Genomic DNA, 26,306 nt, shown 5'->3' on the forward strand with positions numbered 1-26,306 from the left:
TTACTTTCTGGTGTCTTTCTCCCAAGACTTTTGTCCCCCCGTGGATTGGTGCCTTGGGTCCTACTTTGTCATGTCTCTCTGTTATTTATCTCTAAGACCCATGTTTTTTATCAGGGAGACCATGCACCGTTGTTCTCTATGTTCTTGCTCAACATTATTTGTCCAAGACCTGTCCATTTCCCTGCGAATGCCATTATTTGATCACTTCTAGTAGCCGCGTAGAATCCCATTGTGCACGGGTAGCCACACTTGTGGGGATCCATTCGTCTGCAGTGGGGCATCTGGGTTGTTTGCACCCCTTGGCTATTGTGAACAGGGCAGCAGTGGGCCTGGAAGTGCAGGGGTCCCCGTGCTTTCCCGGACCCTGGCGCTCGGGATAAATGCCCAGGAGCCCTACGGCTGGGCCACGGGGGGGGGGGGGGGGTGGCAGGGCCTGTGCGGGCTGGCCGGTGGCCCTCGGGCCGGGGTCGGGGAGGAGGCCCGGGGGTGGAGGCCGGGGAGGGGCAGCCCCTGGGGTGGCAAGAGTCGGGGAGAAAGGCGCGGGGGGGGGGGGGGCTCCTCGGCGCGGGGCGCCAGACGGCCTCGCCCGGGCCCCGCTGGCGAGGCTCGGACGCCCGGAGTGCCGGCCTCCAGTTCCCGGAACGCCCAGACCCGAGCCGAAGGCCCGCGGCCCGGCCCTCCGCACCCGGCCCGGTCTCCTGGAGGCTGGACGGACGGTGGGTGATGCACTTGACCGCCCCGGCCCGGCCCGGCGCCAGTCCTCGGGAGGATTCTAGGGCTGGCGCCTCGGTTTTTTAAAGATCACGTCCGGCCCAGGAACCGAGCAGCGGGAGCGAGCGCACCGCACCAAATAAGTCCCGCCGCCCCGAGGGCCGAGGAGCCCGGCCGGCCGCGGAGCGCGCGCCGCGCGGAGTCGGCTGGACGGCGAGGGGGGCGTGGCTCCGGCGGCGAGGGGGCGTGGCTCCGGCGGCGAAGGGGGCGTGGCTGACCCTCAGGGCTCGCGCGCAGCCCCGCGGTCAGCTCGCCGGCGCGCGCGCGCGCCCGCCCGCCCGCGCCCCGCCCCGCCCGCCCGCGCCCCGCCCCCCCCCCGCCCCGTGCGCGCGCGCGCGCCCGCCGGCGCGGAGGAAAACGTTGCGCAGGTTCAAAAATGGAACGTCGGCGGCGGCGTGAGGCAGCGCGAGGGGGTGTGCGCGCGTGCGCGTGCGCGCCGGGCCGAGGGTGACGGGGACCCCGCGGGCCCCAGCATCGCGCGCCGCAGCCGCGGCCCCGCAGCTCCGCCCCCGGCCCGGCCCGGCCCCGGGCCCGCTCGCCCGCCGCCCCGCATGGAGCTGTCAGCCATCGGTGAGCAGGTGTTCGCGGTGGAGAGCATCCGGAAGAAGCGCGTGCGGAAGGTGAGGCGCCCGGAGCGGCCCCGGGACCCCGGGACCCCGGGACTCGGGCCGGGTCGCCGGAGGGGGGGGGTCCCCGGCACCGCCCCCCTCTAGGCTTAGCGCACGGGGAAAGCGGGGCGGGCGGCCCGGCGTGGCTGAGCCCGGCTCTCCGGCCCGTGCCTCAGTTTCCCTGCCATCGTGTACGGACCGTAGGGTTTAAGTTGTCGCTCCGAGATGCTGGGGCCTCCGGGGCCACCGGAGTCGGACGGGGAGGGGGCCGCGGGGACCCCGAGCGCCGGCTCGTCCCCCCCCCCTCCTACCCTAGACGTGGGGAAACCGAGGCCCCGGTGGGGGGGTGGAGGGAAACTGAGGCCCCGGTGGAGGAAACAACTTGCCTGCCCCCGGCCTCGGTGGCGGAGAGGAGTCTCGAACCCGGCACTCGGCGCGCTCAGGACCGACTGACTCCTTCGGAGTTGGAGGCGGGACCTCGGGGAAGTTTCCCGCCGGACTTTGGCCTGGCGGCTCCCCGGCCCCCCGGCGCACACCCCGGTGCCCCCGTGCGCCTCTCCCCTCCCCCGCCCGCCCGCCCGGCGGGGGCCCGGCCGCCGCCCGCGCCTGGCATCCTCGGGGCTCCGCCCCCGCCTCGCCCTCCACACCCTGCGCGCCCGCGACGCGGCGGCGGCGCCCGGGCCGGGCTTGCGCCAGGTGGCTCGCCCCAGATGGGGCACGGGCGGGCGGGGAAGAGTTCCCGCCCGGGCCGCGCACCCGCAGAGCCGTCGGCCCCTATTCTTCCCACCGCATCCCGGGCGGAGGGTCAGCTCCCTCCTTCCTCAGCTCCACCTGGGGGCCGGCTCTGTCTTCCGGCTGGGGCTCCGACCTCCATCTCCCTCCCCCATGGTGTCCTCCGGCTTAAAGAGGATTAATGGGTTCCTTACAGCTCCAACTCCGGGGGGGGGGGGGAGGAAGGCGGCCTGAAGCCGGTCCCCACCACCACCGGTCCTCCCGGGACAGCGGGGGGTGGCTCTGCAGGGGGCACTCCACACCTATTGGGGTGTTGGAGCACCATCCTGAGCCCTCCGTCCCTCCTCGGGGGTGTGAGGGGGCTGTCCTTCCGACGGCGGAGGCTCGACGTTTTTGCGGAGGAAGTGGACGCCGTGGCTGGGCAGTGCGATTTGTGGGGAGAGCCCAGGTGCTGGGAGGGCAGCCGTCTTTGAGGATGTGCCATGTGGGGATCTCAGTGGTCTGGTGAAGAGCCGCCTTACCCGCTGCCCAGAGCTGAGCTAAGCTGGAGGTTGACCAGTGTACACAGTGTATCCCCGTGTACACCGCTGGCCTGCCGCCTCGTAGCCCGCCGATGGGGCTGGAGCTGCGGGACCATCGCTGGGGGGAAATGTGCTATTAGCCCAGTGTCTTCCCCGCCTGCAGGGAAGCCGGGCTCTGCTGGCTCACGCCGGTAATCCTGGCTATTCTGGAGGCTAAGGCTTGAGGATGGCGGTGGCCAGCCCTGGTGGGAAAGTCTATGAGACTCCAGTTAACCAGCCAGAAGCTAGGAGTGGAGGTGTGGCTGGAGAGCCAGAATGCTTTGAAAAAAGCGACCCGGCCGAATTCAGGCCCTGAGTTAAGCCCGAGAACACGGAAGAAAGAGTTCCAGCCTCGGCTCTGAGACTGCACCCGTGTCTATCTCCTTGTGGCCTCAGTTTTCCCCATGTGTGGCAGGCTCTGAACTTGGGCTTCACGATGTTTGCGTCCAGGCGTGCTCCTTGTTGAGCAGCCAGCGTTTGGGGAGGTCTGGGTTGCCGCAGCTGTGTCCCAGGGACGAGTGCGTCTCACTGTGTCCGTTTTCCTCTCTTTGCAGGGCAAGGTGGAGTATCTGGTGAAGTGGAAAGGATGGCCCCCCAAGTAAGGCTCCTCTGTGTGTCCGTGTGTGTCCGCCGCTCACCCTTCCCAAGCCTGGCTTTAGCTCCAGCTCTACAGCTGACCCAGACTAGATGATCGGCCCCTCTGCTCATTGAGAGTTTGAGCACAGGCTGGTGGGGGGTGGGGTGGGGTGGGGGGTATGGAGCTTCTTCCACTCCAGCCGCCTCCTCCCCTCCCCCACCGCATCTCATCGCCCTGGGAGTGAAGACCTAGCACCTTTCGCTTCAGTCTCAGGGCACAGCAAATACAGTTCTGGATGAGGAGACTCCCAAGTTCCAGTGTCCTGTAGGGAGAGGCAGAGCCTTTGGGTGACACTTCCCAGTCTGCAGGGTCAGTTGCCAGTCAAGACAGCCTTGTGATGTGCCCCTGACCTCTCATGATAAGCAAACAGGCTCAGAGAGGGTAAGCAACTTGCCTTAAGCTACCCTAGCATGGAGGCAGAACTGGGACTTGAACTTTAAATCTTCCCATTTTCAAGTCTCTCCTCTTTTGCCTCCCTCGTCTCCCATCCCCGAGTTGGGGGATCTAAGCTAAGACCTCTTCCAGCTGCTCCACCTCTTCTACCCAATCAGGGATTCTGTCACAAACCACTCACCTCCCTATGAAGAGTGGTCAGGGTGGGAGACAAGCTAGCCCATTGGTATGTGGGTGTCCTGCCCCCCCCCTCCAGGAGGCTGGATCCTGGAACACCCCCCTCTGCCTTGCTGTGTATCAGTGCTAGGAGCTTCTCTCTTCTGGGGTGGGAGGTGAGAGGCTGACCTAGGATTGAGTTCTAAGTTGCTGGGTGGGGGGTGGGGTGGGGACAGCCCTGAGTGTGAGCCCTGCCTCCGCTTCCCTCTCTGCCAGGTGGGCTCCGGAGTCCTAGGTGAACCGCTGGCATCCTGATTGCAGGATGGTGGCCACTAGGGCAACAGTACCCTTGGGAGGGGGGGCCTCACTACCCCCATGCCTCTGGGAGGGGCTGGTCACCTGGACACGTGGGACTCGTCCACAAGCTAGTTGCTGGCCACAGCCTCCTTGCAAAGGAGGGAGAGAGCACGAGCCAGGAGCCGGAAGTCCTCCGAGGCTCCTCTGTTTCTGTGTATGCCCTGGCCTGTGCGCTTGCTGCTTTTTTTTGTTGTTAACATGCTGAGACCACAAGGTGGGCCCTTCTGGCAGATGGGGTCCCAGAAGCCATCTGAGCAGATGGTGTGGGCTCTCCTTTTGCATGCCCCCACTTTGCTTCCTGGGTTCCCCATCTTTGAGTTGGAATAGAGAAGCTTCCTTGGCTGGTGGTTGTGAGGTTGGAGGCTGGAAATGCAGAGCCAGGTTCGGCTTGTTTCCTTTCCATCTGCCCCACACTGGGGACTGAAGCTAAGGGATGGTTTCCACTTCCAGACTAGACCTCAAAACCTCCTTAGTTATTCTAATGTTCTCTGCTGGGTGCCAGTAGCTCACTTACCTCCAATTAATAGCTCAGCAAGAGGGCAAGATCCCGTGCTCAAGCCCCAGTACTGTCACAAAAGAAAAAAAGAAAAGGAAAATGTTCCTATAGTCTTTCCAGGTGGAGACACTGAGGCTCAAAGAGGGAGGGTTCCTACCAGAATGCAACTGCTAACTGCCTGCAGTGCCCGGGCTTGCTGTCCGCAATGCCACCTGCATGTCTCAGCTGCTGCCACCACCAGACCTCAGTGTGTGTGATGGGGGGGGGGGGAGAGCCATGGCCCTTGCAGCCAGCCCCCCACCCTTGTTGTCAGGCTGCTCCCCTAGGCCTGGAAGCCTTGGCTGGGCAGTGCCAGCTTGGGCAGGGGGCCTTTTACCCTGCTCAGCACCCCGCCCCTCCTCACTCTGGCCAGAAAGACATCGAGTAATCAAAATACAGTGGCTGTGATTAGAAATAACAACACCCTTGAGCCAGGCTGCTGGGCAGGCACTGCCCGTTTTTCTTTCTGCACATGACTGTCCCCGCCCCTTCCAGTAGAACTGGCACAGGTTACCTTCTGCAAGTCACCACAGATGGCTCAAGAGGGGCTGGGCCACAAAGCACAGAATGTTGTCAGCTGTAGGTGGTCTGGGTCTCCAAGACCCTAAGCACCCCCACTTTGAGTTCCACCTTCCCAGGAACATCTTACTCCCCAGGGTGGACAGCTTCTGCCCACTGTAATCACAGCCTCTTTCTTCTAGTAGGCCTGGCTGCGTGGGGCTTTAGTAATGGCATCACGGGGCAGCAGTAACAAAGCTGCCATCAGTGAGCCTCCCCATGAGCCAGGCATTGGCCCATTTACAGATGGGGAGACAAAGTCCCACAAAGATTTGGACGACGGAGTGGCATGCAGCCTACTCCACCCAAGGAGCCAGCAGTCTCCTGCCTGTTTGCTATGCGTTGGTCCACTGGGCCTGAGCATCCTGCCTTTGAACTCTGCATGTGTGGGTGCCAGCTGTGTGACCCCGGGCAAACACCGCAGCCATTCTGTCTTCATTTCCCCATCTGTAAACTGAAGCCCTGCTGATGATGGCCTGAGCCAAGTCCTTAGCGCCGCCGTGCCAGGGACAAAGCTTTTGCACTCTAGGTTTCTGAAACCGATCGATCGCTTGTTTGCCTTCCGTATGCACCACGCCGGTCTCCACAACAACCCTAGGGGAAGGGAAGGGATTACCGGATGAGCGGCCCCCACCCCCCCCCCCCCCCCCGTGGAGGCCGAGAGTTCAAGGCCCACAGCTGCAGCCAGGTGCAGCTCGGCGGGCGCTGCAGAGAGTGGAGCGGGGTGGCCGCAGGGTCCCGGGAGGAGCTGCACCCACGCCCGGGACGCCGGCGTCGCCGCCCGGCCAGGTCCCCGTCGCCCCATCCCGGCGGGCGGGAGCCTGCGCGGCCGGTCGGGGCGCGGCGGCGGGAGCTTGTTTACCCGGGTGGGGGCGGGGCGGCGGTCACGTGGCCGTGTTTATCTCCAGCCGGCGCGCGCCCTCCGCGCGTGCGCGCCGCCGCTGCCGGGGGCGGGGCTCAGAGCGCTCGTTCCCGCTGACGTCCAATCAGATTCTAGCGCAGGCCGCGTCCGGCGTCTGGCGTTGGACTCCGGGCGCCCGAGGGGCGGGCCGCGTCCCGGCAGCCTCGCCTGACTCCGCTACCGGCGGTGCGGGGGCTCGGAGCGAGGCCCGGGCCCGGAACTCGGCCCGACGTGGATGGCCCCGGGCCGGCTTAGTAGACTCGGGCGCTGCCCGAGCTCTGAGCTTCCCGTTTCTTCGTCTGCAAATGGGGTGACCTAGGAGCCTAGGCCTCCTGGGAGGGCGGGGAGGCCCCGGCGAGTTCCTGGCGGAGCATCGCTCCCGCCGTCCCGGGAGCCCTCGGCGGTTATTAAGAGGAGGGAACGGAGTTTCCGGGAAGCGCGGGGACTTGCCCCGGGTCACACAGTCGGCGCGCTGCCGGCCGGGAGGCCCCTAGCGGCGGGCTGGCGTTGTGCAGCTCCGCTTCCCCGAGCCACAGCGGACCGTGCACGCCTTGCACACGCGTGAGCTCCAGGCAGGGCCGGCCCCTGCCCAGGAGGTGAGCCGGTGTGCACAGGCAGATCCCGGGGGCGGGGGGCGGGGCTCGGCCCCACACGGGCTTCCTCACACCCGGCTCCTGCCCCCTCATGCTGCAGCGCTGCTGTGCAGCCTGGCCCCGTTCTGGCTTATGTACATGGGTTGCGTAAGTGCGTATGTGCTCGTGTGCTTTGTACATGTACTACACGGATGTGTGTTTTGTATGCGTTTTATTTCTAAATCTTGTACTTGCCAGGCTCCAGTGGCTCGTGCCTGTCCGTAATCCTAACTATTCACTGAAGATAAAGGTTCAAAACCAGCCCAGACAAGTCCGTGAGACCCTTATAGGAAGCTAGAAAGGGAGCTGTGGCTCAAAGTGGTAGAGTACTAGCCTTGAGCACAAAAGCTGAGACAGCACCTGCCCTGGGGTCAGCACTGTGTGTGTGTGTGTGTATGCACATATACATGTATATATAGTATTTGCATCTGTTCATGGCAATACTGGGCTTTCCATTTTGGGAACAGTTTGGTTTTAAAATGAAATTATTTAGACACAAAAATGTGAGCTGCTTTAGCCAGGTATAGAGGTGCACACCTGTCACCCAGCACTCTGGAGGGGGAGGCAGGGGGATGAGAGTTCCCTGCCAGCCTGGTTACATGTCTCAGAAGGAGCTATTTCTTGGTACCAGTGGCTTACTCCTGTGGTCCTAGCTACTTAGGAGGCTGGAATCTGAGGATCAGGTTTTGAACCAGCCAGGCAGGAAAGTTCATGACTCAAAATTTAGGGAAAAAAAGCTAAGGGACAACACTTAGGCCCTGAGTTCAAGCCCCAATACCAACCTCCACTCCATTCCACCCCAGCTACTTTCAGGCCCTGAAGGTAGCTTACACTCCCATAAGCCAGCATGCAGGTGGAAGGAGGCCAGTGGGGGGTGGGGAGGAGGATGTGCTCACTGCTACCCCAGCTCTGCCCTCGTGTGCTGTGGTCTGGCGTAGTGAAAGACACGGAAATTCTGCACCACTGCACGGTTCCTACAGCCAGTGTTTACCAGATACCTGTTGTGGGCCAGGCCCAGAGCTCAGGGAACTTCTGACCCGGCCCCATGTACTGATGTAGGAGGGAGCTGCTCCCCCACAGTGGAGGCTGAGCACCCATCAAAACAGGAGAACATCAGCACTATCCCCACCAGGCTGGGCCCTGAGTGCTCAGATGCCACGTTGAATCCACACCAGTCTTCCACAGGTGGACACGGGTGCACAGTGCCATGGAGGACATGACTCAGGGCTGCCTGGCTAGCTGAGGGCAGAGCTGGGGTTCCAGCCCTGGCTGTGTCCCAGGCCATGCAGGGACCTCAGAGCCCGGTGTGGATTCGGTGTCCAATCTAGCAGGACCCCATGGGATTGGGGTGTGTGGGTGAAGGGGAGCTCTGGCACCATCAGAGCCCAGGTGGCATAGGCCCGCCTGTTGACGTTGCTCAGTCACATCTTACTGGCAGGGCCAAGGTCGAGTGGCCCTCAGCCCTGACCCTGCGGCTGCCCCCTGGGGTTGCCAGGTGGAGGCAGGCCAGCTCTGAGCCTTCTTCCTCTCCCCAGGTACAGCACATGGGAGCCGGAGGAACACATCCTGGACCCTCGCCTCGTCATGGCCTACGAGGAGAAGTAAGCGCCCTCGGCCGCTGCTGGGTCTGGCCTGAGGGCAGGTTGGGGCATCTGCAGGCATAGGGCAGCCTGGTCTGCAGCCAGAGGAAAAGGGGGGACCCTGGGCCCCTTTCCTGTCCCGTTGGCTCTGGCCTCTCCTGCCCCAGCCTCCATCTCTTAGGGACACCCTTCCCCCAGCGTGCGTTCCAGTTCCCAGGAGGAACATAAAAACACCGGTGCCCACACAGGTGCCCCTGGCAGCAGCAGGGGCTCTGCTGGTGCGGGCGAGGGCCTCTGGAGATTCCCGTGAAAGAAGTGCCCTCCCAGGAGGTCCGTGAGGCCCCGCCTCCCAGAGAGGGCCTGGGTCACAGAGCCCTGGGTCTGTGGCACTTCGGCCAGCCCTTGAGACAGGGTGAGGGTCTTGATGCAGATGGAGAAACCAGCTCTGCAGCACCCTCCTTTCCCTGCTGCCTGGAACACCAATATCTGACCTGGCGTGGCAGCGCAAGCCTTGATGCCCAGGCCCAGCCCGGACAGCCTGGCCTGGGGTCACCCAGCTGTGGGGGTGGGGGGGCATCTGGGTCCTTTTTTCCCTGCCCCTGGGGCTGTGTGCTGGGGGCTGTGGAGATGTAAGCGCAGGGAAGGACCCTGACCTCCCCCATCGCTTGAGCGCTGTTGTCCCGAGTCCAAGGTCGTGTTGTCCCACGGAGGTGTGGTGTGTATGTTTTCCTTTGTGCGGAGGGCGCCCCACAGAGCCAGGCATCTGCCGGGCACTGAGGCACGCCCGCTCCCTTGCTGCCCCACCAGTTGGTGCAGATGAGGGAGACCTTTCCTCTTCCGGTTCCCAGGGCTTCCAAATGCAGGGACACCTGCTCTTATCAGCACCCTTGACAGTCAGGGAGTCACTTGACAGATTTCTGTGCAACTCTCCTTGGAGTAGTAACACCTCAATTTTGGGGGGTCCCCTGCGTGATCTAAGCTCTGTGAGGACCCTAGGTCCCGAGGGAGCAATGGAGTGGGGGGGGGGGGCGGGGGGCAGCCTTGGGGGGTTTCCTTGCCTCCCTGTGGATGTCAGCAGTGTTTCCTTTTCTTCTGCCACCTGCTTTGCACCCCAGGGAGGAGAGAGACCGAGCGTCGGGGTATAGGAAGAGAGGCCCTAAGCCCAAGCGGCTTCTGCTGCAGGTAACCCCGCTGCGGTGGGGCCTCCTCCCTCCTCCTCCCCGCCCCGCATGCGAGCACTCTCCCGGGAGACCCTCAGGCGGGCCCTGCAGTGGGCACCTCTCCACGGAAGGGGCCGGCAAAGTCCCTGGTTGACCGGAGCCTGGGGAAGTCACTGGCAGGAAGGCACATTTGTGAGGAGGTTTGAAAGCTTGCAATCTTGTGACTTGGGCTCTGTGACCTTCAAAGTCCTTGAACACAAAATTGCGATATTCAACAACCTTAGAAACACACGTCAGAGCTGAGGGCGCTTGGGAGACGGCCAGACCCTGGAGTAGAGCCTGGGGCGGGCCGACCCTGCGAAGCCTGGCCTTTGGGAGTGGGGCAAGACCTATGGAGTCCCCCGTGGCACCCTGGGGTTGGGGGCCTCAAAAGGGAGTGGAGCTTGGATTCGGGGCGGGTGTCTGAGCTCTGGAGTTTTGTCCCCGTCCTGGGTGACGGGGGTGCATGCTCTCTTGTGTAGTTCACGGGCCCAGCTGGTGTTGGAGGCCAAGACATCAGGATGCCATGCCGGGTTACTGAGTGTCCCTCGGGTCTTCCTTTAGCCCACGTGAGCGTGTCTGGGTGTGGCCTCTTCACGGGGCGTGGCCACATGCCCAGTGCCCTCCACTTAGGACTACATCTCCCCCACCCCGCACACCGGCCCAGTACTAGGGCTTGAACCCAGGGCCCCGCACTCCTCAGCCCTTTAAGTAGTGTCTGTTGCTGGGTAACAAGTTAGCTCCTAACTACCAGCTAAAAGCAGTGAGCGTTTACTGTACCACGTGGCTTGTGTGGGTTAGGAATTTAGGGGTGCTGATTGTTTCATCCTAGTTCTGGTTACAGCCGGGCTGTTGGAGGGCCCGGTAGAGTTGCTCTATGTCCTCTCCGTGGGGCCGCTCCCTCCCCCCACGGGAAGAGCGAGGAGCCAGCGTGTGAGTAAGCGCTTAGCGCGCTGCTGTGGGGGGCACTGCTGCTGTCTCTCTGCATTGGGAGACGGTAAGTTGGGGGGCTAGGCTTGGAACATTTGCCCAGGTCGCTTTGGGGAGAGGCCCCAGCCCTGCTCTGAACTGGCCTCGCAGGTGGTGGGGGTTTCCTGGCCTGTGAGGCCCAGGCCCGGGGGGCCTGCCCTGGCCGTCCGCACTCTGCGTTCGGGGTGTGGCCTCAGGCCCATCAAGAGAGCTCTCCGTGCGCGACTGGTGCTGTCCCACAGTGAACACAGCATCTCCCGGTGTCTGGACATTATGGACCTTATGGTCGTGCAGATTCTCCCCAACGTCAGTAAAACAGATCCCAGATCCCAGAACTTGGGGCAGAGCGTATAGGAGAGGGTCTGGGATGGCATCCCTGCTGCAGCTTCAGCTCTTCGCCCCTCTCCAATGCAGGGTGATTCCTTGCTTTGCTTCAGAAGGCCAGATTCTTATTTTTAAATGCAGAGCAGGAGATGGAACCCAGGACCACATACCTGCTGCTAGGCAGGTGCTCTGGCCTGAGCCGTGTCCCCGGCTGCCGTACAGGGACCGAGGAGTGGCCACACGGGGGGTCCAGGGAGGAGTCTCGCGTAGTCTCTAAGCCTGGACGGTGCACTGGGGCCCTGCTGAGGGCAGATGCCAGTGGGGAAGGGGAGAAGCTGCCCGAGCGGAGATGCCGCGGCTGGCAGCGGGGCCGGGCTGACCCACGGTGCCCTGGCTTGCCCCCGCAGCGGCTCTGCAGCATGGACCTGCGGAGCTCTCACAAGGCCAAGGGCAAGGGGAAGCTCTGCTTCTCCCTCACGTGCCCGCTCGGCAGCGGGAGCCCCGAGGGGGTGGTCAAGGCGGGGACACCCGAGCTGGTGGACAAGGGCCCCTGGGGGCCTGCCCTGCCCTTCCCGCCCCGCGGGCCCCCCCGGAAAGTCACAGCCATGGACAGGAACTCTCCCCGCAGGACTCTGCAGCCCCAGACGCCCTGCAGGCGGCCGGCCAGTGGGAGCCTGCAGAGCAGCCCCCCGAGGAGGAGGGTAAGGCAGCCTGAACGGGCCTCGGGTCCCCCAGCCCAGTGGACCCATGTGGGGGGCGGGGAGGGGGGAGGGGCAGCCTGCTGCCTGGCCCCGCCCACCCGCACTCCTGTCCGTCAGCCTGGCCCCTCTGCATCTCTGTCTGTGGCTGCAGCAGATGCAGACCTGGCCGACGGGCCCCCACCCTGGACACCCGCGCTCCCCTCCAGCGAAGTGACCGTGACGGACATCACCGCCAACTCTGTCACCGTCACCTTCCGCGAGGCTCACGCAGCGGAGGGCTTCTTCCGAGACCGCGGCCGGAAGCTGTGACCCAGGCTCCCACTCCTCCTCACCCGTTCTCTGGGGCGTGGGGTGGGGACCCCAGAGACCGGGAGGGGCTGGGGCAGGGTGGTCATTTCAGTGGAAAAGAAGAAGCGGCCTCGGGGGAAGCGCCCCACCTGGCGGGCGTGTGCCCCCCCACTCCAGGCCTGCCTCACCTGGGACCTCCATACGGCGGGGTTGGAGGCTGGCCTTGACCTCCAGGGCCGGGGTCAGGTGGAGGGCTGGAGGTGGCCGGGCGGGGCCGCCAGCCGAGTCCCTCTCCCCCAGCGGGCACGGACGCGCCCGTGCGCATGCCCAGCCGCATACCTGGGCCCACCACCTTTAGGAACTGTCCGGCGAACACGGGGCGGCCCAGCACAAGCAAGCTGGCCACGGAGGCGCCGCCCCGCCTTGCATGCGCGTCACGTGACGGCCGGCCGGCCCCGCCCGCTCAGCCCTCAGGGCCCGGGGCCCGGGCGTGGCCGCTCCCGAGGCTCCAGCATGCCCATCTGGCCGGGCCACGCGTGGGCCGTGCCTGCCGAGTTGTGCCACGACATCCGTAGGGGCTCTGGGACAGCAGGACCTGCCTTTGCAGGTTCTCGTCCCTCCTGCCCTCCCCTGCGGCTCAGTGGGGGAGGCGGCCGCCAGTTCTCAGGGCAGCCCCCGTCCCCTGTACCCTTCTTCCTTGCCTTCTGTGTCCCTTCCTCGTGCAGCCGGAGACAGCGGGCCAGCTTGCACGCCAGCCCGCCCCTCACGCCCACTCTGGCGAGGGGAGGCTGGGCTGCCTGCGCCTGCCAGGAGGGGCACTCGTTTGCTGGATTGCACAAGGTGCCCGTGGGCTGGCAGGAAGGACCCCCACCCTGGCCCTCTTGGATGGGGCGCGGGGCCCCGGGGGCGCGGGATGGTCGGCTCCCCCATCCACCCCCGGTGGACTGAACGCAGCCGGTATGGCTGGGGGCCCAGCACTGTCGTCCCTCAGGAGACCAGCAGAATGTGGGGCCCCAGGCTAGGGCAACTCCTCCCCTCTCCAGTTCCCGAACCAAAGAGAGCCTGCACCCATTGTGTTTGGGATGCCGTTAGCAAGACCCTCAAATCCTGAGGCTCCCTATTTTCCTTAGTCTCTAGCTGTCCAGGGTCAATTCAGTGCTTCCATTGGGGGACGGCAGCCTGCAGGGGACTGGCCTCCCCCCCAGCCCCAGAGGTCCGGGGAGGGGGAGGGGCCCTGGGGTCCGGGATCTTGCAGTGCAGGGGTTCCTCAGAGCAGGATCTCGAGCAGGTTGATTGTGTCCCCCCACTTTGTGGCTTTGGGACACAGACAGCTTCCAGTGGAAACCATGCTCCCCACCCCCAGGGTCCCTCTTGTTTCCTGGGCCTTCCATCTGGGTTCTGTGGGAGCGAGCAGCTGTTTTCTGTCTAGAACAGCAGAACGTGTTTTCCTGTCTCTGTCCTCTCTGGCGTAGGGTAAGGCAGTGGGGGTGGGGGGGGGGCTGGAGGGGCCCGCCCCGCCCCACGAGTGGCCCACCCTCCTGCAGAGGCTTTTCCAGCCCCCCCCCCCACAGGGCTGCTACGCAAACCCCTCCGGGCCAGTCCACCCGGGTGGCCCCTCTCCACAGCCCCTACACGGCCAGTACTTGGGTGGAGAGGGGGCCTGCTGACCCCCCCGTTTTGAATGTAGAGGCTGAGTTGGTATTGGGCTCTCACCAAGAGGTGGGCTAGAGGAGGGGTCACTTGCAGTGCGTGGCCCAGCCCCGGGCTCCGTGGTTCTCAGGACGGTGACTCCATTGCCAATTCCTCCGCCCCCACCTCCAGGCCCAGCCGCTGGGCACCGTGCAGTTGCGCTTTCTACGTGGCGTGGCGGTGTGGCCGGGTCTCAGCACAAGACGCTTCCTTGCACAGTGAGCTCCGAGCTTAGACTACATGAATGTATTTGGGGGTGGGGCACGGGCCTGCCCTGGGGGGGTTGGCGAGCGCAGAGCACGGTTTATTTTTGTACTGATATTGGTAAGAGACTGTATAGCATCTATTTATTTAGATGATTTGTCTGGTACATGAGGCAAAAATTATTACAAATCCATTAAAGATGATTTTAAGACGTTCCTGGGCATTTGATCTTGGCTTCTGAGGGGAGAGCTCCGCACGCCTACGCCAGGCTGGGGCTTAGGCCCAGTGTCTGCCACTTTGATGGACATCTGCCTTGACCAATCACGCAGACCCTGCTTTTGAAGGTGACTAAGACCCTTCCACACCTGCTCTGTGTCCAGACGAGACTCCACTGGCTGCAGCATTCCACAGAGAACCAGCTTGGGGCTGGCGCCCGGCTGCCGCGCTGGGGGGGAGGGGGGTGGGTGGTTCCGGGTGCCGCCACACAGTCTCCACGCGTCCCGTGGCTTCTCCGGTTCTCTCCTCAAGGATTGTCTGGCTGGGCTGAGTCCACACCCCAGTTCTCCAGGGCTCGGCAGAATTTAGGACTGGGAATCACCTCGCCCTGCCCTGATGGCTCACACCTGTAATCCTGGCTGTTCAGGAGGCTGAAAGAATTGCCGTTCAGAGCCAGCCTGGGCAGGAAAGTCTGTGAGACTCTTAGCTCCAAGTATCCACCAGAAAACCAGAAGTGGCGCCGTGGCTCAAGCAGTAGAGCACTAGCCTTGAGCCAAAGAGCCATGGAACAGTGCTCAGGCCCTGAGTTCAAGCCCCAAGGCCAGGGGGGGAAAAATCACCCTAATTGTTTTCAATTATAATATTATTCACCTACTTACAAAAAGGGGATAAAACAACTGGACATTGGTGACTCATACTTGTAATTCAAGCTACTTAGGGGGCTGAGCTCTGAAGATTGTGGCTTGGAGCCTGAGACTTACCTCCACTTAACCAGTAAAATGGAAATGGAGCTGTGGCTCAAGTGGTAGAATGCTAGCCTTGAGGAAAAAAAAAAAAAAGCTCAAGGACAGTGGTCAGGCCCTGAGTTCAAGCCTCAGGACCTGCACCAAAAAAAAAAAAAAAAGAAAAATGTGGGAGGAAAGAAAAGGCTTCCAAACTTGGCTGGGGGCAAAGGGGGCTCTGATGTCCAAGGTCACCTTGAATCTTCTCCTGAGGGTGGTATGGGCCTACAGCCCCAAGACTGTTGAGAGAAGAGAAGAAAATGAGGGTGAGCTGTGGGTGGGGAGGGGAGGGGTCGTGGGGGAGGGTGACAAGGTAACAAGGTGAGGGGAGTGACCAGACCACGCAGGGATAGGCAAAGGAGGCGTCCCTGCTAGCGGAGGGGTAACGGAGAGGAGAGGACAGGCGGAGGGAGGGAGGGAGGGAGGGAGGGGGCCGAAGCTCGCTCACCCTCAGGATCCGGCCCAGCCTCGCCCTTATGTTCTTGCTGTATGCATCCAGTTTATCCCAGGGGGCAAAGCTGCTCTGCTGGTGGTTCACAAAGTTGTTCCAGCAGTCAGTGAACTCTGAGGGTGAAGCCACGAAGCCGGTGAGGCCTGGGGTGCAGGGAGCCTTAGCCAGGCCTCCCTCCTCCCGCCTTCCCCTCCCGGGAACCCTCCTTCGTCAGTACTGTCGGAAGGACTCGCCTCTCCCTCCCAAGCCCCGTTCTTTCTAGGTATCCAAAGATGGAATGGGAAGGCTTGATTCCTGCCTCCTTCCCAAGGTCAAGCAAGACAACAAGCTGGGTCACGGGCTTGTCCTAAGGCAGGTCATTCCAATCCAGGACGCCACCCTGGGTCCCCAGGGGACAGCAGCCCCTCACCCCACAGAGAACACTCCACTGGGGGGGGGGGGGGCTGGTCAAGGACGTCACCCTGGGACCAGCACCCATTTTCTGTTTTCTACTTCCTCGTGAAGCCCTGTGTACCCACAAACCCAGACAGCAGCACAACCTCCAAACCCACAAGAAGGTCTGTGCCCCTCAGTCAATAGTCCTTGCCTGTTGAGGATCAAGTCCGGCCTATTCCTTTTCCCTTCTCCTCCATTTTCCCAACACTTTCCATTTTTTCCCCCCTTATTGTAAAGGTGATGAACAGGGGGTTACTGTTACACAAGATGACACTGGGACACTGTTACTCCCCCCCATTTTCTCCTGCTTCCCCCCTCTCGCCCTCCCCCCCGCCCCCACTTTTTAAGCTCTATTTGTCAAAGGCTAGCATAGCACTCTACCACTTGAGCCGCAGCTCCACTTCTGGCTTTCATGGTGATTAAGAGATAGGAGTCGCTAGGGTTTTTCCTGCTGGTGCTGGCTTTAAATCATGATCCTTAGATGCCAGTCTCCCGAGTAGCTAGGATTATAGACATGGGCCACCAGCGCCCAGCCACACCTCCCATTTCTGGCCTTTTGCTGGTTAATTGGAGATAAAAGTCTGTCCTGTTGGTCTCCGGTTTATCTGGGCTGGCTTTAAACCCAGAGCCTCAGATATCAGCCTTCTGAGGAGCTAGAACTGCAGGCGTGAGTCACCTGTGGCCAGCGGCACTGTCTAATGTGGACGACCACCCTTCTTCCTACCCAGCCTCTCCCTCATCCCTCTCCCCCCCACCCCCCCACCCCCCGCCGAGCTGGACTGTGGAGACCCAGCCCTTCTTCCCTACCTTGGAGGCCCATGATAGCCACCAGGGCCCCCGACAGCCACAGCTGCTGGAGCCCCTTCTGAAACTTCCGGATCCAGTGGAAGTACAGGCGGGAGACGAAGATCCTCAGCGTCAGGCGCGGGAAGTCTTTTTGGAGCTTAGCCAGTTTGAAGGCACAATCGAGGCAGGGGCTCCACGTGAGGTAACAGGTGATCTGGTAGTCTTGGCTTGGGTCCAGGCCCATGGAACGAATCCTCTTAATGAAGAGAATTTCTGCATGGTGACCTTTCTGGAGGAGTGGCACATACACACACACACACACACACACACACACACACACACACAGAAGGGAAGGTTAGATGGGTGTCGGTGCTCACCCCTGTCATCCTAGCTACTCAGGAGGCTGAGAGCTGAGGATCAAGGTTCAAAGCCAGCCCAGGCAGCAAAGTCTGTGAGACTTATCTCCAGTGAACCATCAGAAAACCAAAAGTGGAGCTGTGGCTCAAAGTCATAGAGCGCTATAGCCTTGAACAAAAGAGCTCAGGGACAGCACTCAGGCCTTGAGTTCGAGCCCTGTGATCAAGCAAAAAAAAAAAAAAAAGAGGAAGGAAGGAAGAAAGAGAAAGGAAGGAAAAAAAGAAAAGAAAAAAAAAAGGTTAGAAGGCAGAGTCTCGAAGTTTGGGGTGGGGGAAGGGGGAACTTTCTAATGCGGATAGGGGTCTGTAAAGAAAATGGAGAAGAAAGGACAGGTGGCACTCGTGGCTAAACCCCTAACGGAATGTTTCACCCGGTGACAGACACATCCAGGCACAGCTGGAGTTACGAGGTGAAAGTCCTCCAGGGTCTTACCCATCCACATTCAACTAGCCTTTATTTTACGTGTGTGTGTCTGTGTGTCTGTGTGTCTGTGTACCTGTCCTGGAGCTTGAACTAGGCCTGGGCTCAAGGCTAGCACTCCGCCACTTGAGCCACAGCGCCACTTCCAGCTATTGGTAATTAATTGGAGATAAAGAGTCCCACAGACTTTCCTACCTAAGCTAGTTTTGAATTGAGATCCTCAGATCTCAGCCTCCTGAAAAGCTAGAATGACAGGCATGAGCCCCAGGCTCCCAGCTTCCCCTGGCCTTTACACTGGACCAGGACCCCAGGGCCCAGACGGGAGAGGCCAGCAAACATCACACCTGCAGGACACAGTCCCCCAGGCTCTTGGCAAACTGACCCAAGATCCAAGATATTCAAAGATGGTTCAAGAAGGGAGCTGCAGGCTGCGGGTGGAGTGGGAGGGAGGAGTGGCCCTCGGGTTGGGAGGACAGCAGCGAAGAGGAGGCAGGTGTTCAGTAGGTGTCCAGTGGCGTGCTCAGAGGAGGATGAGCGGACACTAGCACCTCTCCAAGAGGCAGGAAGAGCATCAGGTGGGAGGGAACAGACTGCAAGGATCGGGGACAGGAAAGGACGTGGACAGCTAGGAGCTGGGACCCCCCCCAACCCAAATCGGGAAGAGAGCGGGGATTACGTGGGCAGTGGCCCCCCTGCAGGCTTGCTGGACGCATGTTTTCCTGCGTAGATGGAGTGAGCCTCACGCTGAGCGTAGAGCCGTGCCGCTCACACCTGTAATCCTAGCTCCTCAGCAAACTTAAGACCCGAGGATCTCCAAGCCAGCCTGGGCGGACAAACCTGAGATGTTTATCTCCAGTTAACCAGCAAAATGCCAGACGTGGAGGCATAGCTCAAGTGGTAGAGCGCCAGCCTTGAGCGGACAAGACGAGGAAGAGGGAGCGCAGGGCCCTGAGTTCCGGCGGGGGTGGGGTGGGGTGGGGTGGGGGGAGCTGGCACCTTGTTTTGCAGGCAGCCCTTGGTGGGGGCGGTGGTGTCCCCGGGGCGCGCCAGCAGGTAGCACAGGTAGGTCTTCCTGCGGGGCCGGTGGGGGCCGCAGTGTCTGGGCACACGGTGCCGGTTGTTGAACTGGAAGAGGAAGGTTTCTTCTTTTAACAGGCTCACCGTGCTTCTGTGTGACAAGAAAGAAAACCACAGATGCCGAGAGGGCGACTCAGAGCCACCTGCTCTGGGCTGGATCCCCCTTGTGGGGTTCCTCGGCCCTGGGGAGAGGTGAGGGAGGGCTGGGACGACAGGGACTCCACGCAGAGCTGAGACTTTTTGCCGGGCTGGGGGCTGGGGCTCCCCCGCCTCCCGAGAACAAAGGGGCCACTTCCTCTTAGACACCTGCCACCTTCCTGACTCAGACCATTTACTCCCTTGTCCCTCACCCTGTGTCCTGGAATGGCCTTAGGGGGGCTTTGCTCCCTGGGGCCCCCAGGGCCTGTGAAGGCCTGTGGTCTCCCAGGCAGGAGGTGCCCCAGCCTGGTTCTTGCTTTCAGGGCGCTGGGGCTGCATTTCCTGCCCGACCCCACCTGCTTCCTGCCTCAGCCCCACAGGGGGAGGGCCCGGTGCCCAGCGCCTCGGGCTCAGACCTGACTTCTTCCCGCCTTGCTTCGGTGCCCGGCTGCCCGGCCTGGCGGTGGAGCCAGAGGCTGGAGCCCACTCGGCTCCCACCACCCCCTCAGGGTGGCACGGGGTGTTTCCGGAAGGATTCTGGCCTTGGAGAAGGCAGGTGTGTGGCCAGAGCTGAACCCCGGTCTCCCCAAAGCCTCCGAGGGGTGGCTCCCATGGCCTCAGAGATCGCAAGCACAGAGAGGGTTCTCAGCCTGCTCGCGGTCACCCCGCAGGTCGGTGCCCCAGCTGGCGCAGCGGGCTGCTTGGTTCCCAGGACAGGGCCGGCCGGGAGGTGGCACGGGGGAGGGATTCAAGGACGCGGGCTTCGAGCCTACATTCCTGAAGCTATCTTCCCGCCCTGGCAAGCCAAGGGGAGGCTCTTCAGCTTGGAGCAAACAAAGAACCTTCTGTGGGAGCTGCCCTGAGAGCGGCCACCGGGGCTTCGGGTCCCCTGGGGCTCCTGGCCACGGGCACCGGCATCCCAGGCTCTCCCGAGGGCAAAGCTGGGCTTGACTGGCCACACGGTCTCCCTGGGGACTTAGTTATGCTCCCCCAGATAGGGCGGGGGTCTTCCACTCCCTGCCCCTCCCCCCAATCATGGATTCTAGCACTCAGGCCCATGCACCCTAACTTGACTCTTTCCACCCAAAGGTGGTGCCCTGCCCGTTGAGCCACGCCTCCACTTCTGGCTTTTTTGCTGGCTAACTGGAGATGAATCTCATGGACTTTTCTGCCCAGGCTGGCTTTCAACCTCAATCTCGGCCTCCAGAGAAGCTAGGATTACAGGCGTGAGCTGCCGGTGTCTTGCACTAATAATCTTTGTTGGACAACTTTTGGGTTACTTTATGGGATGTTTCTACAGCACAAAAACACGTGAGCGAGTGGAGCAGGTCACCTTTCATTGTATCCAGCAATGGCCGGTGCCAGGCTGACCCAGGACGGCATTTCCTTAAGTCCGTCTCGGTAAGAGTTTAGAGGGCTACAGGAAAAATGCCCCCTCCACTCCCATCTGTCCTAATGTCCTGGGAACCACAGCCCGTGGAAGATTCTAGAATGTTCTGGGTCTTTCTAGGGAGCCGTCCCATTGACACACTGGGGTGTTTGTCAGTGAGCCGAGGTGTCTTCGTGCACAGGGAGTGGGGAGGCCGCAGAGGACGATGGACTGCGCTCCCCTTTCCTGCTGCTTGGGACTTGGGGGTCCTTGTGAGATGGATGGAGAAGCGGGGGGGCGGGGGAGACATAGCCAACAGAAGCCATGCCTGGCTCACGGGGGACCCTGGCCTCCCAAGCCTGGCCTCGGCCTGGAGCAGGTGGACAGCCCGGCCCGGCCCCTCAGGTCCGTGTTGATAAGCAACACCGTCAAGAATGAGGGGGGGGGGGGTCAGATCCCAGATGTCAAACTAGCCTGGGAGAATCCTGGAGACCGACACCTAGGAACCCCGGAAAACGGGCGGGGGGGGGGGGCTGGGGCAGGGGGGGTGGGGGAGAGAGCGGCTGCCTCCTTCCTGCTGTCCCCGGGCTCGTCCCCTTGCCCCTCACTGCGTCGCGCAGTGGCAGGGAATCTGGCTGCTCCCCCGGACACCCCTGCACTGCGCTCCTTCCCTTCCAGCCGCCCTTCCCTCTTCCTTCTGCCTCCAGGAGAAGCTGTCGATCACGGCTCGCGCTGCCCAGTCATTTTCCACGCGAGTCTCACTTATGCCTCTTTTCACCATTGCTTTTTTACCACCAGTTTCCTCCTTTTACCATTGCTTCCTCCCCCCCCACCCCCCCACCGGTCTCCTCACCATGGCTAGGCTGCACCCCATCCACAGTTGCCTGTGGGGTGGGGGTGGGGGACAGGGCAGGTGGCATAATGGACAGGTGAGCAGGGGCAAGGCAGGGACCGCCCGAGAGCAGTTCCCTACAGCACCCCCAGCAGCCCCTGGAGCCCCTCAGTTGGTCCTGTCATGAGCCCAAATTCATGGGGTGAAGCCCTAAGCCCCAGAACTCCGAACAGAAGTTGCGTTAGCACGCAGGCCCCTGAAGCGTGGAGTCCCGCGGCGTGGGCCCCACTGCTGGCCGTCACCTCCGAGGAAGAGGAGATGTGCCCAGAGACGCGGCAGGGCCACGCGGAGCCAGAGCACCGACGGGTGAGCAGCCGGCCCGAGGTGGCTCTCGACCCCCGAGAGGCCCCCCCCCCCCCCGCCCCGGAACGGACGGCCAGCTCTGCAGCCCCAGCCCCGGGTCCCCACGGTAGCCCGGGCCCTCGTGGCCCCCTCCTGAAGGATGCTCGAGCCCCCGGGGCGTCTCCCCAGCCCCCATCCGCGCTGTGTACAGAGGCTCATTTCTGTTTAATAACAAGACTCGGGCACGGCCTCCCGGGCCGGGCCACGCGAGAGTGGGAACTTGGTCTGAGCAGGGCAGGAGGGGGTGGGGAGGGTGGAGGGAGAGGTGAGGAGAGGCGAGCAGACGGCAGGGAGCCCCTCACCCGAGAATCTTCCTCAGCTTGCTTTCCTGCATCCTATAATTACTGTACAGCCCCTTCCACGGCCGGAAGGGCTCCTCCACGAACTCTTCGTAACAGTCCGCAAATTCTGAGATCAAACACACGAGGAGAACACGCTCAGTCCAGGAGGCCTCTCCCCGGGCCCTTGGGCTGGGCTCCGGGGTGCCTCAGACCCCCCTCCCCTTGGGGCTCCCATCCAGCCCCCAGCCTCGGCCCCTCACCTTGGAAGGACATGACCTCCACCTGGGCCCCCTCCTGGCACAGCCGGCGGAGCCCACGCTGGTACTCGGGCACCCAGTAGTAGTAGAGGCGGGCGATGAAGATGGTGAGGCTCACGTTGCGGTGCGCGGCCAGGAAGCAGGCCACCTCCTCCGCACAGTGGGGGCACGGGCTCCACGACATGTACCAGGTGAGCTGGTAGTCCTCCCCGGGGAAGAACTCCTGGTCGCGGAACCAGTAGAGGCAGCAGAGCTCCGCGTGATCGCTGCCCACCTGGGGGAGAGGGGAAGAGGGGCTTCCGGTTGGAGGGATAGGCGATCGCCGGGGAAGGGGGACTCTGTGCTCCGCTCCCCCCAGGTCTGTCTCCTCACGCGTGTGAATTCCTCCATTGAGCCCATGGGGGTCAGCGTGTCCCCTCCCTGCTGTCTCTAGGGACGGCACCGGGCTCTGTCACCCCGCCCAGGGGAGCCTCTGGCCACAGGTGGATACTGAGCCCTTGAAATGTCGTCGTCTGAATTGACACCTACACTGTGCATAGTGTGTGTGCGTGTGTGCGTGTGTGTGTGTGTGCCAGCATTGGAACTTGAGCTCAAGGCCTACATGCTGTCTGATGCTTTAACACTTGAGCCACAGGTCCACTTCTGGCTTTTTTTTTTTGGTGATTAACTGGAGATAAAAGTCTCACCGACTTACCTGTGCAGACTGGCTTTGAATCTCAATCTTCAGCTCTCAGCCTCCAGGGCGGCTTTCAGGAAGAAGGTTAGGTTGATTTTGCATTGGAATGGTCTTATAGACACTGGACTGAGTAAGTCATCAGCATTCACACTACCCATCCGTGTCATAGCTTTTAAAACTATGGGAACTACAAGAGTCAGGTGTGTCACTAAGACTGTCCTAGCAGAATGGCTATGGAGCTAGCCTGCTCCGCACCAAGGGCTCCCTTTCCCCCAGACATTCTGGTGAAGCCCACAGGCTACGTGTGGTCCTGGGGTGATAATACCCACGCCATGGGGTGTTGGGGAGGCCAGACCAGCAGCCAGCCAAGTGAGACACGGTGCTCTGCTTTCAATGAACCCGGCCTTCTAGACAGCCTTATTTCAGAGCTGCTGTAGCACAGCTCTCTTCCAAGGTGTGGCGACCAGAGCTAGTAGACCCAGGAGATCCCCCGTGAGTCTCCGCGCCACTTCTGGCTTTTTGGTGGTTGGTTTACTGGAGATGAGAGTCTCACGGACTTTCCTGCCAGGGCTGCCTCTGAACCACAATCCTCCGATCTCAGCCTCCTGAGTAGCTAGGATGACAGGCCAGAGCCTCCAGCCCGAATCTCACCCTTTATCAGATTCCAGGCCAGGTCAGCGGGGCCAAGGGCTCCCGCTGGCTGACATTTTACTGATTCTTTTTTTTTCTACATGGGAGAACGGTTTAGTTCCTGCCTGAGGCTGGGAAGAGTCTGTCCCATGCCTGTTTTTGTTTTTGTAGTTAGGCAGGTTGCCCTGCCCCACGAGCCACGGCCACCCCCCCCTGCCCTCCCCATACCTGGTTTTTGAAGACCCTCCTGTCCATCAGGCCTTCGTGTTCTCTTTCCACTCGACAGCATAGGAAGGTTGTGTGCCGGCCATTGGCATGAAGAAGGTTGTGAAAATGGAAGTAGAATGATCCTTGACTTAAGGTGAACATCGGGTTTCTGGGGACAGGAGGGGGGGACACCTAAGCTTGTGGGTGTCCTCCAAAGTGACCGTGGTGCTCCCTGGAATCCCAGCGCTGTGCCTCCTCCCAGCCCTCCATGGCCTTGAGATTTCTCCACCATCTTTGTAGCTGGAAAGACTGGGGAGGTAGGCAAAGGTCCCAGGGCCCAGGGCCCAGGGCATGCCATCCAATCACACAATCTTCCTGCCCAAGCCCCCCTCCGGCTCATGAGAAAATGAAGAAGAACAACATCTTCAACACTCACAAACAATAGCACTAGTTATTTCATTCCTGGCTTCTAGCTAGGCATGCTTTCTAATTGTTTTTCTTTTGGATGCTAGCACTGGGCCTTGAACTCAGGGCCTGGGTACTATCTCTGAGTTATTGTTGTTGTTTTTTCTCAAGGCGGGTGCTCTACTACTTGATCCACAGCTCTACTTCTGGCTTTTTGGTGCACAACCAGAGGTAAGAGTTCTACAGCCTTTTCTGCGGGGGGCTGGCTTGGAAGTGCAATCCTCAGATCTCAGCCCCCCGAGTCGCTAGGATTACAAGCATGAGCCGGCACCAGGCTTGTTTTTTGTTTTGTTTTGTTGGTCATGGAGCCTGAACTGAGGTCCTCAGCGCTGTTCCTGAGCTCCTTTCGCTCCACGCTGGCACTCTTCCACGTGAGCCACAGCTCCACTTCTGGCTTCTTGGGTAATTTATTGGAGAGAAGAGTCTCGGGCACGTGGGGGGTGCTGCGGGTGGCCTGGGGGCCTGTCATCCTAGCTACTCAGGAGGCTGAGATCTGAGGATCATGATTCTAAGCTAGCCGGGGCAGGGAAGTCCACAACTCTTACCTCCGACTAACTGCCAGAAAACCAGAAGTAGAGCCGTGGTTCTAAGAGGTAGCGTGCTAGCCTTGAGCAAAAGAGCTCAGGGATAGCACCCAAGCCCTGAGTTCAAGCCCCATGACCAAAACAAACTCATGGACTTATCCGAAGCTGGCTTTGAACCATGTATCCTTAGATCTCCACCTCCTGAATAGCGAGGGCTACTGGTGTGAGCCACCAGTGCCTGATTTTTTTGGGGGGTGGCTTTTGTTATTGTCTTAAAGGTAAGGTAACACCTAAAACCACATGTGCCTGGAAGGTACTATTCTGAACTCACTGGCTCTCCCCAGGGAGCAGAGTGGGGTGGCGGGGCGGGGGGGGGGGGAGAGGGGGGGACTCAGGCCAGGGGGCCATCTGCCCAATCTCAGAGCTGGTAACGGTGGCACTGGACCCCTAGGCAGGCCAGGCCAGCTCCAAGTGGTACCCCCCAGATCGCCTGAAATATTACACAATGCCAGACCGGCAAGAAAGCAGGTAGGAAAACTTGAATTTAGTTCTACACCAGTGGACCCAGACGAGTTCATTCTGGGCCCCGAGTGTGGGGGTTGCGGGGTTTTCACAGGGCAGTGCGGCGGGCCGGGTGCAGGCCAGGGCCGTGGGCGGTGTAACCGGTGGGTCTACACTGGGGGCTGCGTGAGCAAGCGGGCGTGGCGGACAGGCCGTGCAGGGGGTTTGTGGCAAGCAGCCCGCTTACGGAGCAGAAATGGCGGTGCCCAAGCGGGGCTATGAAACGAGTCCCTGGCTTATCTGGTCCCGCTAGAAGCCTGTCTTCTGAGGTCTGCTCTGCCTGTGCCTGTTTTAAGCCCTTCTTCCTGTTCAGTAGAGCTGTGCGGTTGAAGGCGAAACTTGCTTCTTAATCTAAGAAGGTGGACGTTTTTCTCGATCCTTCTATTTTCGTTCCCCAAAAATGTCATTACGACCAGGTGGGACGTATCTTTGAGCGATCTTCGCCTGCCCCTCTCCCCCTCCCCTCCCCTAAAACTGTCGAAAATAGCGCAAAGATGACAGAAAACCCATCAATATGCTTTGGCCAAAAGTTTGCTCCAGTCTGACTTTTCCTTCGATTTTGATTCATGCCAAGTCTAGACACGTCCAGGAAACTGGTACCCTCCCCCCCTCCCCCCCCCCACCGCCATTGTGACTTCTGTCCCAGGAAAGCCCCGGGCAGCTGGGCAGAGGAGGGAGGGGTAGGGTGGCCAATACAGACAGCACAGGGCCTCCCCTGAACAGGGTAGCGCTCCTCCAGGGGAGAGGGCGTCCTGGGGAGGGGGGGGCGTGTGGAGCCTGGAGAGGAGCCAGGGCGGAGGACGAGGCCCGGGGCAGAGGCAGGGGACCCAAGGACGGAGCTTTACCTCTTCCGTGCAGATGGGTGCTGGCATCCCAGGCAGGGGGGCCCCAGCCTGGCTCTTGGTCTGGGGCGCTGGGGCTGCATTTTCTGCTTCTGAGGCTCCTGATTGGGGCAGCCCCCCCGAACAGCCAGCAGTGACCCGGCCTTGGTGAAGCCGGCCCCACCTGCTTCCTGCCTCAGCCCCACAGGGGGAGGGCCCGGTGCCCAGCGCCTCGGGCTCAGACCTGACTTCTTCCCGCCTTGCTTCGGTGCCCGGCCGGCCGGCCTGGCGGTGGAGCCAGAGGCTGTGTGTGCCAAGGTTGGTTAGAAAGGGAAAGAGAAAGTAACTGATGAGGGAGGGAGGAGGGAGGGGAGGGAGGGGGAGATGAGGCGGAGGAGGGCCGGGCGGCAGATGCTCCTCCCCGGTGGCTCTCCGGCCCCACCCCACCTCGGCCCAGCCCGACTGTTGGATGAAGGGGGCTGTGGAGGGTGGGGGCGATGGAACTGGGTTCGGCAGGTGAGGACGCCACGGGTAACAGAGTGGACAGACATACTGTGGATTCTTAACTGGGTGCTTGATTCTCCACATTGGTCACCTGTAACTTCTCAGCTGCCCTCTGTGACCAAGCCAAGTGCCACAGATAGCCCAGCAGCAGAGCTGGACCTAGAGCCCGGGAAGAGAGCTCTCTCTCTCTCTCTCTCTCTCTCTCTCACACACACACACACACACACACACACACACACTTTCTCATTAATTAAGTTCATC

The 26,306-nt window shown here is 61.4% G+C and overlaps 2 protein-coding genes across 2 annotated transcripts; one reads left to right on the plus strand and one right to left on the minus strand.

The window, feature by feature from the left end:
* Positions 1-1,113: 1,113 nt before the first annotated feature.
* On the plus strand, positions 1,114-12,022 carry Cbx7 (chromobox 7). The gene is given in 7 exon segments (XM_048355240.1): positions 1,114-1,391; positions 3,226-3,269; positions 8,376-8,441; positions 9,536-9,602; positions 11,320-11,500; positions 11,503-11,613; positions 11,765-12,022. Coding segments are annotated over 7 exon segments (696 nt in total). The 5' UTR covers positions 1,114-1,322; the 3' UTR covers positions 11,923-12,022.
* A 2,864-nt stretch (positions 12,023-14,886) lies between these two features.
* On the minus strand, positions 14,887-25,839 carry LOC125358236 (DNA dC->dU-editing enzyme APOBEC-3-like). Its single transcript, XM_048355227.1, has 8 exons — positions 25,566-25,839; positions 23,192-23,339; positions 21,661-21,931; positions 21,422-21,527; positions 18,298-18,469; positions 16,486-16,753; positions 15,241-15,356; positions 14,887-15,031 (listed from the first exon to the last, which is right to left on the minus strand). Exons 1-8 carry the CDS (start codon positions 25,643-25,645, stop codon positions 14,984-14,986), a joined length of 1,209 nt encoding a protein of 402 aa, XP_048211184.1. The 5' UTR covers positions 25,646-25,839; the 3' UTR covers positions 14,887-14,983.
* Positions 25,840-26,306: the final 467 nt, after the last annotated feature.

This window comes from Perognathus longimembris, chromosome 1 (assembly GCF_023159225.1).
Source record: "Perognathus longimembris pacificus isolate PPM17 chromosome 1, ASM2315922v1, whole genome shotgun sequence".
In the NCBI taxonomy this organism is placed as follows: Eukaryota; Metazoa; Chordata; class Mammalia; order Rodentia; family Heteromyidae; genus Perognathus; species Perognathus longimembris.